Source organism: Acomys minous (genome assembly GCF_964271855.1).
Source record: "Acomys minous genome assembly, chromosome: 18".
Lineage (NCBI taxonomy): Eukaryota > Metazoa > Chordata > Mammalia > Rodentia > Muridae > Acomys > Acomys minous.
Window position 1 is genome coordinate 55,314,432 of NC_140501.1, and position 15,264 is coordinate 55,329,695.

The window sequence follows — 15,264 nt, forward strand, 5'->3', positions numbered from 1 at the left end:
ACTATAATTTTTTTTTGAGATAGGGTCTCAGGGGAACTCATCCTATAGTTCCTGGCTAGCCTGGAACTCACTATGCAGATGAGGCTGTCCTTTGATACTGAGCTCTACATGCCTCTGCCTCCCCAGTGCTGGGGATAAAGGTGCGTGCCACCATGATGGCTGGCTGGCCCACACTCTGGGGTGGTCTTCAGCAGGCTGTACAGGCTGTACCACCTTCCTACATTTTATCTTTCTGGACTACATAGGGACTTGCAATTAGCAATGGGAACTAGGGGCTTTCATGTGAACATTAAAGTCCCCATTTCCCCAGGCTGGAACAGCGTGAGTTCCACAAGAAGGGTCATGTCTCACAAACTACAGAACAGAGCCTAGCTGAGCATCACAGAAGCTTGCAAATACCTCCTCTGTTACAGAAGAGGAAACAGAGTCTGAAGGAAGGGAAATGGTTCGGGATGTGTCTGGGAGAGCACCAGCCAGAAGCCTGCTTCCTCTGACCCAGACAGGCTCCTTTAGGACAAATTCACAGCTCATGGTTATCATTCACACCCAGAGACAAGATGAGGGAAAAGAAACAGCTTTTAGGACACTGAAAGAACTGGGATGCCACCTTTCCCTCACTGGCCAGTGCACATGGTGGCCATCTGCTGTTTCCTGCACTGCCTGGATTCCCACTCCTTTTCCGTCTTCCTTTCTTAGTCCCAGCCTCTGGGTCCTCTATTTCCTGACCCCTCCTCTCCCGTTAGCACACTACACCTGCAGCTCTTCCTTCTCTGCATACCAAGGCCTCCTTCCTTCATGAGGAAGGCTGGTAAGTACGCAAACCTCACTGTGAGAGAGCAATGACGGCACAAGGCGTCAGGCCGTTTGGCGGGGACACCAGCAAGGGAGCGGCTGACCTAGAACTAGAAAGTGGGCAGGGCCAGTAGCTAGCAGACTGAAGCAGCTTAGGGAGAGTTCCCCTAACTTCAGTAAACGCTTCCCAAGAAGTCAGGCACGCACTCAGGCACTAAAGGGCAATCAGAGAACCACGCGCATTTAGAGGGAAGGGGAAAGGCTGCATGTTATCCCAAAGTGAATCCAACACCTTCTGCAGTGTCTCTAGTGTTCCTATGGTGTCCAGTGAAAAGAGAGGACTGTTTGAGGGACTGGGGACTAAGGGGCTGCCATTCCTCACCTCCAAAGGACTAAAGGGACAGTAAAGTAGTTTTCTGTCCTACGGTAGGTTATGGTGCGGTGGAGATAAACTCTGGTTGGAAGTTTCATGGGCCTCCAACAAGTGTTTGACTGTGAAAAAGAAAGGGATAGCACAAAGGAACCCTTCAAACCCCACGTGGGGAAGGAAGGGACTTGGAAGCCAATCTGCCCCTGAACCCAGGCTCTGCCATGCCTTTCATCCTTCTGAGCCCACTTCTATGTGATGGGGCCATGACCCTGAAGGAGAGCTACTGTCAAAAGTTACCAGTCAGACTTCAGCCCCCACTGCTACTCAGGCAGGTTCTGGCAGTTAAGCACCCCCCCAAAATGCCAAGACCAAGGCAGAGAGATATGGTTTTCCTGGCATAGAGACATGAACAGACATCCAATTTCCCAAAGAACAATCAAATAGTGACTGGCTATCACAGAGCAGTGGCCATCGCACCTAGCATACATAAAGCACAGCATGTAGTAGATGGCTTGTGGCCATTCTACAGACACCGGAGGGAGATTCCTTTATAGCAAAGTAAAGACTGCCACCTAATGGCTACAGAGAGGTGCTGCACCTACAAATGAGCCACCTAGGCAAAGTGGGAGGTGGCCTAGGAAGGTAGTGATGAGCAATGCAGGGGTTGCTACCCAATTTCCAGCCACAGCATTTCTCAACACCACCCTGGCCATGGCCATGGGATGCCTACAGTGATACTCCATGGGATGGAGAACTTGTGGAGACTATTATTACCAGGGCCACCTTGGGACCATGAGTCATTACAGTGTAGACTTTGATATAATTAATGATCACAACTGCCAAATAACAGGAGCTATCCTCCACAACCATTAAGAACTGAAAAGGGGATAAGAGCTGTAAAAATGAGGACAGCAAACTCAAACTCTTCTCTGCTCTAGCTACATGGCTTCCCATCTCCTCTAACAGAGCACCGACCTCCATCCTCATCTGGCACAGGACCTACCCAGTCTGAAGCCAGCTCTTAGCACCGCTGCACCCCAGTTTGCACTTTAGCAAGATCCCTGGCAAGTCAGCACAGGGAACTGCACATGCGTGACACCCAGGGCTGCTGCAGATCCATCCAGCAGGCTGCGCAGACCTTCCCACTCAGAATTTCAGACAAGCGGCCAGCACTGCAGTGCTGGACAAGAGTCCCAGTGCCTCAGGAGACCCAGCGCCAACAGACACAGGGCAGACAGTGAATACCTGCTCTCACCTTTTGTGAATTTCATATAATGAACCCGGTTTTTGGAGATTCTGGATTTTTCTTCAAGGCTAAAAGATTTCTTTTCCTTGTTGTCTGGGGAATCTTTAAAAAGAAGAAAACCATTAAATACCACATAACTCGTTTTCTTCATGGAAGCTGCTACATAAGCTTTTATAGGAGTGTCATCAGTTACTACTGAACTGTTACCAAAGGGTTGAATTTTTTTTTTTTAAGTATAGATCAGGCAAGGTTCTCTCTAGCCTATAAAACACTTAAAGAAGAAAAGTGAAAATATCTTCATAGAAAAAACTACAAGTGAATATTCAGTCTTTCTTCAGAGCAGTATAATACCGAAGTAACCCAAAAGCCTCTCAATATGGCTGAGCGCACTCTCACACAGCTCATATTAGAATACCATTTCATCACCTGCAGTAAAGAGTGGTGGGTTGACTCCAACATGGCCACTGACGCACATCTTAGGTGGCTCCCCAAGGAGTTGCTAGTCATTTCAAAATGGATAGAGAAGCAGAACAGGCAGGGAACACTGTGAAGACAGGTGCTCCAGCTTCCAGTGCTCAGCCCGGTCACTAAGAGCGCACACCCTAACCCACTGACCGTCCTGTCAGAGCTCAGCCCGGTCACTAAGAGCGCACACCCTAACCCACTGATCGTTCTGCCAGAGCTCAGCCCGGTCACTAAGAGCGCACACCCTAACCCACTGACCGTCCTGCCAGAGCTCAGCCCGGTCACTAAGAGCGCACACCCTAACCCACTGACCGTCCTGCCAGAGCTACTCTCAATGTATGAGGCACGTGTGAGTATAAACGTCCCTGTGGAGGGACACGTGAGCCTGGGTTGAGCTCAGGGGATCAGTTCATCTCTGGGAGTCCACAGGCATTCCTCCGAGCTGAGGAGCACAATCCGCATGGCTCTCCTTTCCCACACGCTTTGTCTCACTTGAAGGGAGGCAGTCCTCTCCATAGGCTCAATGAGAACCCAAATAGGGGTAACAGAACCCCATCTTCTCATCAAAATTAGCCTTCAACTTATCAAGGCACAATGCCAGAGATCTTCCTGCTTTATTTATGAGCATTTAGCAGAATTTATAACAAGTTTTCTGGTTGCCCTAATAGTAGTCCAATTATGATGACAACTTAACCCAAAAGAAAGCATTTGTATTGTGTGTTGAGATCACTAGGAAACAAAATGATCTGTCCGTGCTGTGGTAGAGAAATGTGGTCAATTAAAGAAGTGTTTACGGCTGGTCATAATGGTGCAAATTTATAAGCACAGTACATGGGAAGGTAAGACAAGAGGATCATTAATGTGAAGCCACTATGGACTACCTAATAAGACCCTAACCCAAAACACAACCAAATTAAAAAAGTAATAATAAATATATATTAGTGTAAGATACAACAGTAAACATGAAATGAACACATTATTTCAGAGGAAAGGAATTGTGAAATAAAGATTTCTGGCAAGTACAGAGGTATGTATTTACATACTTTAAACAGATGACAATGTGCATTACACATTTAGTACAAGCATCTAGGATTGCTATTAAAAGTGTGAGGGCGCACTTTTCAAAATTCCTTTCAGGGATACATGAGTAAAAACTTTAGAGGATGTTGCTTCAAACCTTTGCAGCAAACATCTTCTCAGCACCCCACTTTCCATCCCAAAGTATTTAAAATAACGAGTGGCAAAATATCAGAAGGTTAATAGGTGGCTACTATGCTTGGAGAAAGTGACATCAAAATGCTAATCAGAACCCATCAGTGTGCACCTAAGTGAGACAGGATAGCTTTTCCTGGGTGTGCATGCACCGGTGTATACAAACAGGGCCATAGACATGCTCATGTGGATGTCTGCATGTATGTGTGTGGAAATGCACACATATATGTGGAGGCCAGAGGACGACGTTAGCTGTCTCTCTTCATCTTGCTATACTTCATTATTTTGAGACAGAGCCTTTGACTGAAGCCAGAACACACTGATTGGCTAGGGTGATCGGCCAATGAGCTCCAGGGGCCCTCTTGTCTCTGCTGCCCCATTGTTGGGGTTATGGTCACATACTAGTCTTTTCTGCATGGCTGCTGGGGATCTGAACTCAGGTCCTCATGCTAGTGCAACAGGCACTTTCTTGACAGCCCTCTCTCCAGCCGCTGCCCCCTTTCTCTCCTTTTAACATGGGCTGGCCATGAACTGACAATTTACATGAGGCTAATGCTGAAATCCTGATCCTCCAATCTCCCTCCCAAGTGCTGGGATTATAAACACACTACCATACCCAAGTGTGTGAAACAAGGTGACTTTTAACAATGAAATTTAAGAAAACATTCTTACTCTTATGTTCTACAGGAAGACAACACAAAGAGTCTGCTTAGTGAGAAAGCAAACAGTTTGAATTTCCTAAGGGATCTTAACCACGGAAAAAGAATGCTAGGTTTCTATGTCATCTACCATTGAATCAAGCAATGCATGACTGTGGTAAAATTAAAACAAAAAAAATTCACATGGATGAAGACATTGCATTCAAAAAAGATGACACAGCAGGAAAACAGCCTGTAAGCTCTCCAGGTCTGTACTGGGAATAGGCTTTCCCTAAAGGAAATCCTCTGAAGACACCTTCCACTTGGTGGCAGTGGAGCCACAGACATCTTCTCTGAATGCATGATCAGGGCTGCAAGGCTACTGGTCCCCTCTAGTGGTCTGGACAGGAATTATCTACAGGTTGGTAGCTGCATGCAGCTTTGACATCATTTAAAATACTATGAGGTTTTGGCACCAAGGAAAATTAAGCCCATGCGACTGACCCTGGAGGAGGATGAAGAAGGCCAATTGTTGTTTGTGGAGTCAATCACAGCCTTCCTGACAAACAGCTCAGTCCCCTGGTCTTTCAGAACACCCACTGTCGGCCTTTGCCTAAACATGCAGGAGGTTCTATTGCAGTGACCCTGTCAACCTTGGCCAGAAGTGTGGGACAAGGGAGGACTGTCCTGAGTGAGACAGGGTCCCAGCAACAGAAATGGCACTTCTTACCTAGAAAACAGTAATCACGACATCTCTAAACTGAGGAAAACAGAACTTTCTAGATATCCCCTGCAAATATCAAAACCAAGCCACCTCTTCTCTATCCTCACAACCTCCCCAGATCTCCTTTCTTGGGGTGAATCTTGGGATTCTGCGCCCTGAAAGTTATGAGCACTCTCTGAGGCACCCAGCACTAAGTGACAGTGACAATGCCAAGCCCAGTACAAAACAGTACTCCCTGATTGAGAGCAAGGGTGTGGGAAACTCTGAGAAAAGGCCTCCAGGTTCAAAGGCCCATCAGTAGGACACTGGTGACAAAGGTATCCCATGCCTGAGTGATGCCCTAGTCATGGTACTTAAATGTCGCCAGATACTCGATAAGGTGAAATTTCTGGTGGCCAATGACTCCATCTGTCACTTTTTGCTAGCTTTCACTTTAGTCTGCCAGAAAAACGCAAATAATGTTCACAATTCTTTCTATCACAATATGTGCATAACATATAGATATATTTAAAACCTGTACAGTTGAAGAATTATAAAGTGAACCCCTCCACCCCTACTTCCAGTGTTAGACCACCAGCACTACCAGGATCTAGAAGCATCCATGTGCCCCTTCTTAATATGCCCTGCTGAGTCCTTCAAGAAAGCTAGGCATTCTTTACTGTGGGGCACAGCTGTCTATGCTGCAGGACACTTAGTCATGGTTCTGGCATTCCCAGACACCAGTAACATGTCCACAGCTGTGTCAATTGGAAAAGTCTCTAGGATCAGCAAGATGGATCGGCGAGCACAAGCTCCTTCAGTGACAGTACCACTAAAATATAAACAGAACAACGGAGTGTAGATTCCATCACCGACTCAGGGTCTGACAGGCCTATCTACAGCAGGAATGTGATTTTGATGGGAGGAGCAGCAGTGCTACTGTCCTTACCTGCTGTTTCCTGACTGTGGCAAGTGTTGAGTGCTGCCAAGAGCTGGTTGAAGTCATCCTGGTGAGCAATCCAGTTGTCCTGGAAGCACCAAAAAAGCATGAGAGGCAAGCCCAAAGCTTTCTATACTGTTGATACAGACACTTAACAGAAATAGAAAGTTGTACGTCTCATTAAAATATTATTTAATAAGTTTAACTGGATTCACGAAATAGTATAAATTTGAAATAAGATGTAAGCAGATCCACATCAAAAGGGAGTATCTTGGGCAAAGCTCAGTAATAGAGTCCTTGCCTAGCATCTATAAGGTCCCAGGTCTAAATACAGATTTAGAGGACGTGGCCTGGAAGCTCAAACCTGTATTTCAAATGTAGATGACAACAGTTAAGTCAGAGCAAAACCAAAGCAATGGGCAATGTTGTGCTAAGTATTACACTTGAACTACATACAATTAGTGTATTCTCACAGAGACTATTGGAGGCTGGAGATACGACTTGGCAGATAAGAGCACTGGCTACTCTCACAGAGGACATGGGTTTAATTTCTAGCACCTACACAGCAGCTCACATTTGTCTGTAACTGCAGTCCCAGATGATTCCATACCCTCTTCTGGCACCCACAGGTATGGCAAGCGTGTGGTTCTGACACATACATACAAGTAAAATACCCCCACACATAAAATAACCCTTGCGAGGGCATCAACTGTGGACTTGCTAAAGACAAGGGCAGAGAGAACGTGGACTATTTTGCTGAATTCTAACTTCCTGCATCAGGAGGAACTGCACAGAGCTCTGTGGAAGGAGACCCTAAGGCCTTGAATTGGTGAGATTCAACTGTAAGGTGTTCACGAATAACGACCTCCAAACAATGAGCCAGTGGGCGGCAGGGTTTCTGAGCAGGAATTTGCCCCATAAACTTTACACAAGCACTTCTTATTAAGAAAGCTTAAAGGTGTACACACGGTTTACAGAATACAATGTTTCTCCTACAAACATAAGCACAGCATGTTTTGTGTTTCTCAAAATAGCATTCGGTTAACAGTTGAGAAACTCTTTCTTTTGTGGCTAAAATTTTAGCTGTTATTCTAGAAAACTTTAGCTGTTCTACTAAGAGATACCAAATTACTGTAAGCGATCCAGTATATATAAAGTGATTCTCCCAGTTTTTTAATGGATTCTATTAGCTACAAGAGCTCAGGAACCGTGCTCCCAGGTCCTGAACCTGATAAGTGTGGCAGCCGCTAACTTGCAAGTGCAGAGTCTGTGTTCGGTATAGAGGACATGCAACTAACTGTGGAACACCTACTGTTAGAAGCAAGGCATCTTTCTTCCCTCATCTCCCACTCTCAAAGCCACCCACATTAACAAGACAAATGCATATTAGGAGGTGGGGAAAGATAAAAATTGGTTCTGTCCTGAAATGAACATTTCTTTGGAAAGATTTTTCCCAAGTTCAGCCATAAAACAAGAGTGCCTCTCTAGGCCAAAACTAAGTAAAGGATGCAGGAGGACAGGGCACGGTGGTGGATGCTTGTCACAGGATGAGGACCTGCCAAGCCATGTGCGCTTGTGTCTTTCTTCCCCCAACGCTGGTATCACATTCGTGACTGAAAAACCACTCCATCTACTTGCACAAATTCCAACACTGAAGTTGACACATCTCCACTCTACAAGAAGGACACTCAGCAGCTGCTCACTTCGTTATTGTTTGTAGCTCCAAGTCCCAGGTGGTTATTTTTAACTTTAACTTTAATATGTTCTGTGGCTCCTTGCTCCTGAGCCCCCAAGCCCTGTGGAGATTAAACAGAAAGAAATTAAATATAGGTCTATCAGCTATAAAAAGAAATCCCTTCTTTCTGTCTTCATCAATTATTCAAAGAGGACACAGCCCAGAGCAGTGGTTCTCAACCTGTGGGTAGTGACCCCTTTGTGGGTCGAACAACCCTTTCATAGGGGTCACATCTCAGATATTCTGCATACCAGGTATTTACATTACAACTCACAACAGTAGCAAAATTAGTTATGAACAAGCAATGAAAATAATTTAATGGTTGTGGGGGAGGAACCATTGTGTTAAAGGGTTCGGCATCAGGAAGGTTGAGAACCTTTGGCACAGTGGGTTCTGGGTGACAATGTCTTGCAGCACCAAGGAGCCAAGGATGCACTCTTAATTGTGAACGATGACTCTTGAACCCAAGAACCAAGACAGAGTCCATGAAGACACTGCACCGAGCACACATCTTGTGCATGCTCTGGAGCAGGGCACTGCTACAGAAAGTGGCGGAAGCCCACAGAGCATGTGGAGCACACGGCATTCTCTGTTAATACTGCATGCACCATGACATCAAGAAAGAAGGCAGGAGACCACTGCAGGTCCCTGGCCTCACTTAGCTCTCACTCCTAAGGTTGTAGGTCACAGCAACAGCAATGCAGAGGCTTGCTGGACTAGAGGACCTGGAAGACCTCCAGGGAAGCATCAGCTAGGTGAATGGGAAAAGAATGAGAGAGAGACAGAGACAGAGACAGAGACAGAGAGAGACAGAGACAGAGACAGAGACAGAGAGAGACAGACAGAGACAGAGAGACAGACAGAGACAAAGACAGAGAGATCAAACCTCACAGGACCTTGAAAGGTGGAGCAAAGATGTAGATTTTAGTCCTTGGAAACAATTTTCAACAAGGGAGCAACATGAGCTAAAGCTCAGTTTAAAAAGCCCTTCTGGTTGTTGTGTGGTGAAATGGACAGAGGAAGAAAGAAGGGGAGTGGGGAGGCAGCACTGTTTGAATGCAGGGATAAATAGCACCACTTATGAAAATCAGGAAACCTTGCAAATGAGAAGATCTGAGGAGACAAGAGGTTTATAATGAAAACTAATCTTGTGATGGACATTCAAGTATCACAGGCAGGAGGTGTAAGTCAGTGCACAGCAATGCATGTGATCACCTGATGAGAGTGTGCAAAATGGCTTCCCGGTGACCCTTTAATACAGCTCCTCATGTGGTAGTGACCCCCAACCAGAAAGTTATTTTGTTGCTACTGTTGTGAATCGTAATATAAATATTTGTGTGTTCAAATGGTCTTAGGTGACAGTTGTGAAATATAAGAGGTTCAAGAAAGCATGTGTCTACTAGAAAGGAAAAATAAGCACCACTGTAAAAAAAACTCTGATGTTTTCCACATAACTGTGGAGAATGTGCTGTCCATTGGCTAGATATGAATGGGGGGGTCTAGGTTTACTGTATGCATTGTCCTTGGTTGGTACAGCAGTTTGAGCAGAGACCCCTCTGGGTCCAGATCTGTCAGCCTTGATGGTTTTCTAGTAGGTTTCTAGGACCCTCTGGATCCTACTATTTTCCTCTGACATGAACTCTGGTGCCCCCTATTTGACCACTTCCCCTTGGTGGGGAGACCTGGTGGCACTCAGAGGACAGGTAAGCAGGCTACCAGAATGAGACCTGATAGGCTGTGATCATATGGTAGGGGAGGAGGTCCTCTTCTGTCACAGGCCTAGGGGAAAGGAATAGGGAAAAGAGGGAGGGAGCAGGGAACGGGAAGATACAAGTGAGGGGATAACAACTGAGACGTAATCTGAATAAATTACTTAAAAAAAAAAAACTCTGACGTTTAAGCATGATTCCATGTGTAACGAGTTAAAAGACATCTAAAAATTCAACACTAATCACAGGAACTGAGTTGATAAAACAGAAGACCCGGTATTTATGTTCGAGTCTAATTTTACCGCCTGTCACAGTTCTCCAGGATCTAAAGCACAGCGTTCTCACAGACTCTCAGAGGGATGTCCTCTGATCCCTAGCCCCCGGGCGCAGTGTGGAACTTCAGACCTTTGATGCAATACCTTTCCTTTAGACCACCCCATCTTCTCCAGCATCCTCTGGCCAAACTTGGAGTCGTCATTACTCCACGCAGTGTTTCTGGGATCCACAGTCCACTTCTGCTTCCGCCGACCTGCAAGCAAAAAGGTAGCGCCTCAGCAGTCCATCCTCACCTGGAAGAGCACATGCAAACCAGCACATGCTTCACAGAACAGGACCCAGTCAGTGTCCACGGGGCTAACAGTAGAAACTTTCCCCTGGTATTCCCAGCAACCAAACATTCCTGACATTGAAAGTGGCCTTGTATAATTCAAAAGAAACTATTGCCTCTAAGAGACAAAGCAAAATAAATATTCGATAGACTACTATTTGCGCCTTCCCTATCCAGTCACTGGTAGCAGCCCTTGACAACCCCTGTTGTCAACACCTTCACAGCATCAGGCATGGTCACATGGCACTCACTGCTCCATGCGTTAGGCCAAATGCTGCACATGCGCTAGATTCAATGTTCACAGTATCTCAATGAAGGGAGATACTCTCACCTTTCTTCCAGAAGTCTAGGAGAATAAAATCTGCCTAAGGTCCACAAGTAAAGCCCAAACCTTTTATACAAACCAAGGTCCTACAGATTTCAAAACGTATTATCTGAGGCACTGGTAAGATCATGCCGCAGCCAGGCTAACCTTAAATTTGCTATGTAGCTGAGGATGACCTTGAATTTCTGATCCTACCTCCTCTACCTCCCAAGTACTAGCATTATGGATGTGTACCACCGTGCCAAGATCAACTTATATTTTTTAAATTCACAATACACAAATCATTATGTCCTTAGGGAGAGTCAACGGTACATCATGAATAACAGATGGTAGCTCCCTTCTTCTTAAACACCATAATGTACTCACTGAGCCTCCAGAACAATCTGTGACACGTCACATCCTACTGCACTGTGATCCTTACACCCATCTCTCACGAGTCCTGTTACTCTAAAGCCCCTAAGTGTCATAGTCACTCCTTCATCCTTAGCTTCACTGCAAGGAGGAAAAGAAAAAGCTCTTAGTCTACAGCTTGCACCTGACAAAAGTGTATGACTCTATGAAGGAATGAGAAAAGAGAAAAGTTAAAGGAAGAAAAGAGTGAACAGCTGAAATAAGGGAACTCGTTTGGGTGTCATGGAAGTTTTTCTCTGAAATGAACATAGATAACCAACCATTAAGAACTCAAGTTTGTCAGTGTCATTTTACTGCTTATTTGCCTAAGACAGTCTAACTCTGTAGCCTAGGGTGGCCTTGAATTGGTGGCAATCCATGAGGAGCCACCACGTATGGCTTCACTGTGGCAAATCTGAGGTAAAACTATGGCAGAAAAAGAACCCACTAGGTCAACAGAACGAGTCCGAACCCCTAAAGTTGTGGCCAAGTAAGGAATCTGGAGGCCGAGCAGTGTCATTACTGCTCACCCACTGCATTCATCTAAGCACACTGTCATCAACAGCCTCATAACTGAAAAAACAAAACAAAAAAACAAAAAAACAAAAAAACCACAACCTTTAGTCAGAGGGGCTCACTGTGTTGCACGGAAAACCAATAAGGACCCTTAGCTATTCACACCCCAGCAAAACCAAGAAACCCTTCATAACCATGCAGGTAGGAAGAAAACAAACAAAACAAACAAACAAACAAAACCCCCAAATCAAAAAGCCCACCACAAAGCAAACTGAGTTGGACTCAAATTTGCAATGCTATGCCTGTGGGGCTGGGGGTAGGGCGGGGATGAAGCTGATCCAAACACTTGTTCCACCTAGCTCAACAACCTGGCATATATTTAGCTATAGGAACACAGCAAAGGCAGCGACATTAATCAGTGTTCTGCGTGTGTATGTCCAGGGGTCACTGAGCAAGGCTTGTAAGGAGCCCACCTTTGCCATAAGAAATGCATCCCATCACATACTTACATAGGATGCACTGCCATGCTACATAAGGAACTAGCTGCCAGGTCAATGGTCCTTCCCTGTATACCACTGACACTCTAAACTGTATTCATGCAATCACCTCTCTAAGATAAGCCTGGATAGGGCAAAGACTAGTTCAATCTGATGGAAGAAGTAGAGACCAGCTGGTCTTCCTGGAAGAGGGTCAAATCAACTGATCTACCCAGGAAGAACATTCTCCAGCCCAACCTATTGAGCTGCCTGCAGGATGTGCGCTGTGCTCCGCTAACACACTGTTTTTCTAAAATGCCATAATGACATCTTCTAAAAATAAAATGATTTGTCTACGTTCCTTGATAGCCACACAACTTCCGGGAAAAGTTAAAAGCTGGATCTTCAAGACCATCACACCACCGCTAAGTGGTGGCAAGAATCCATAGCTACGTGTCTCATTTAGAAGTGAAACAGCCTCTGTCTGGGGAGAGAAATTAGCGGACTTGGGAGTAACAGAAAGCTTTAAAGAGGCAGTCTCGCTTAGAACCATTCATCAGCCTGCACTTCCGCCACGGGGCTAATCCTAGTCTGACACTTGTGATCCTTCTGCTTTGCTTCTCTGGGTCCATTGGACAGCTGGATTTCCCGTACCAAGCGATGGTAACCCCTGGGAACCCCAGGACATTTGTTTCTGAGCTTGAAGTGAAAGACTCTTCCTAGGTGGCCACGATGGCCATCGCAAAGGACGATCTGAGACCAGGAGCTCTGAATCTTGGAACGCACGCCTGCGCGCACGACCCGAGCCTTTAGTACCAGGAACAGAGTCCGAGGGACATCGCTGTACTGTCCCTCGCGGGCCCGGCAGTCATCGGCGGTCTCCACTCGGGCCCGGACCCCGTCACCCCATCACCCAGTCGTCCGGCTCGGCCAACACTCACGCTCCGCCAGCATCGACATTGTCGCAAGTCTGCCAAGCGTAGCTTCTAGCCAGGTGCCCAGTGGTTATGAGGGGTCTGAAATGAGGTGAAGGTAGAAGCCGGCTAGGAGAGCACGCCGGGTTGAAGGCTGGACTGGGGCGCGTACTACTGACGTCACTTTGCGCGACTGCTACCGACCACGTGAAGCCGAGGGGCGGGGCCGCCTTGCTGACGGGCACAGAGATCCATCCTAGGGCCAAGACGGAGGCTGTGGGACGCAAGGACTTAACAGTTTAACTCTGAAAGCGGGTGTGCAAGCAACCTTTGAGCTGTTCGGGGTTCTGTGAACTATGGGGGCCTTTAAAGAGCTAGAGAGACGGCTGAAAAGGAAGGTATTGGAATTTTGGAGCGGGGCCTTCGTTCCTCACACTCTGGCTCTGCCTATTGAGGGTGCTGAGAGAGGAGGGTGGGAAGGAGTGAAAGCAGAAACGGACACCTAGCTGGCAAGGTCAAACAAAACACTATGTTTTTGTGCTCGGTGGCGGAGAAGTGTTAACTCTTCCATCGCCTTCGCTGTGACGGACTTAACTCCCAAAGGCCTTTCCCAATCCCGTTGCTCAGTCTGCCATACCTGGCGTTTGGCTAAGTGTATCCTGTCACATATTATTCCCCACCCCCCGCCCACCCTCCGCCTTTTTCTTGTCCTCTCTCCTACAGATGTGTGACCTCAGCTATACCCCAAACTGTTTATTTGCGTTTTCCCTCTAGCTTTTCCCTTCAGAATTCCCTTCCTTTTTTTTTTTTTTCCTGTCAAGGCTTCAGCTTCCAATTTAGACATTAGCTCTTCTCACATCTTCTTTGTTGTAGCCATGCCTTCAGCATTATCCAGGGCCCTGACCTTCGCAGAGGCACTTCTTCCTCCTTTTGTCTTAGGAAGGGCACATCCACTTCTCATCAGACCCAAAAAGGTTCCATACAGACCCCATGGCAATCAGTGCAGCCCTCCTAGGATGCAGTGTCCTGATGAAGTCAAGAGCTGTTATCTGATGGCTGCACTGGGGGAAGAGCTCAAGACTGGGAGTGACAGACCTGAGAGTCAGGCATGGCTCTGTCACTTCTACCTACCTGCTAGATGAGGTTGGTAGCACCCAGCCAAGAAGGACCTTGTGCTTGAATATGTATTACAAACAAGAAAGAAGAGGCAGTACATGTCACAGCGTGACTGTGAGGCTGGGTCTGACCAAATCGCCCCCTTAGAACAGCTGGGCTGTGATCCAAATACTTTTTGGCTTTCCCTCTCCCTGGGCCAGGATTCCTGATCTGGATTACCAAGCTCAAGCCAAAGCCCGGGTAAATGGTGGGCTTCAAAGCAAGGGGGGTGGGGGGTGAGGAGCACAGGAGTGTGCAGTGAGCACACCAGGACAAGGAGGATTGGCCAATGAGTAATATTCCCAGTGAGTGTTCTTGGATCGCAGCATCAGTACCTTTTGAAGTCTTATCTTCAAAAGGGGAGCACAGTAAACTTCTATTGGCCACTTACCCCACCTTATGAGAAAACTGAGGAGCAAGCTTGGAGAGGACAGAAAAGAAAGTATGCAATACATGCAGGTCTGGGGTCTTAAGCAAGTTGATCGGGACACAGTAGGGAACTTGCTGCTATTATGACTTTGCCTAGAGCAGAAACTAGTCTTGGTGATTTAAAAAAAAAAAAAAGGTAAGCTGGTAAATTTTTTTCCCTGTAGAAATAAGAAGCAACCAGAAAAAAAAAATCCTGAGATTATCATGCATTATGTAAAAATATTCTGTAGCCGAAAGAGCAAACCTCCTGCTCTCAGCTAAATCCTGATTGATTCTCCGGGAAGAGAGCATGTTGACACGATTCATTGGTGCCTTGCGTAGGCACTCCTCTTTCATTATTAATGTTGTTTGATGGGCATTATTAATGTTGTTGAGATCATCCATGTGTAGCCGGAACCTGACTGAACAAGGGGTTGCATATCCTTTCCTATCCCTAGCCTTAGTGCGCCGTTCCCAGGAAGAAAGGCCTTGATGAGTGGAATTCCTAAATCAAGGTGATTTTTCAAACATCAGAGGTAAAACGTAAAGATGCCCCACTTTAGAACAGAAAACGAAAGGTGGATGAAGGGAGAGAGAGAAAAGAAAAAGGAATGGCTCAATTTCTACTCGTCTTGTCATCAGAAAAGTATGCTCACCCTTGCC

At 46.3% G+C, this 15,264-nt stretch overlaps 1 protein-coding gene across 2 annotated transcripts in view; it reads right to left on the bottom strand.

Annotated features, from left to right (window-relative positions):
* The window catches only part of PINX1 (PIN2 (TERF1) interacting telomerase inhibitor 1), a 63,081-nt gene extending 49,876 nt beyond the window's left edge, over positions 1-13,205 (bottom strand). The window contains exons 1-5 of one of the 2 annotated variants that reach the window (XM_084767890.1): positions 13,066-13,205; positions 10,230-10,339; positions 8,070-8,162; positions 6,376-6,454; positions 2,418-2,510 (exon numbers count right to left, since the gene is read on the bottom strand). In XM_084767890.1, coding sequence (XP_084624016.1) covers positions 2,418-2,510; positions 6,376-6,454; positions 8,070-8,162; positions 10,230-10,339; positions 13,066-13,084 — 394 coding nt within the window. In that variant the 5' untranslated portion in view covers positions 13,085-13,205. Of the gene's footprint in view, positions 1-2,417; positions 2,511-6,375; positions 6,455-8,069; positions 8,163-10,229; positions 10,340-12,940 lie in introns of both variants that reach the window. The other variant, XM_084767891.1, reaches the window with a different exon arrangement.
* Positions 13,206-15,264: the final 2,059 nt, after the last annotated feature.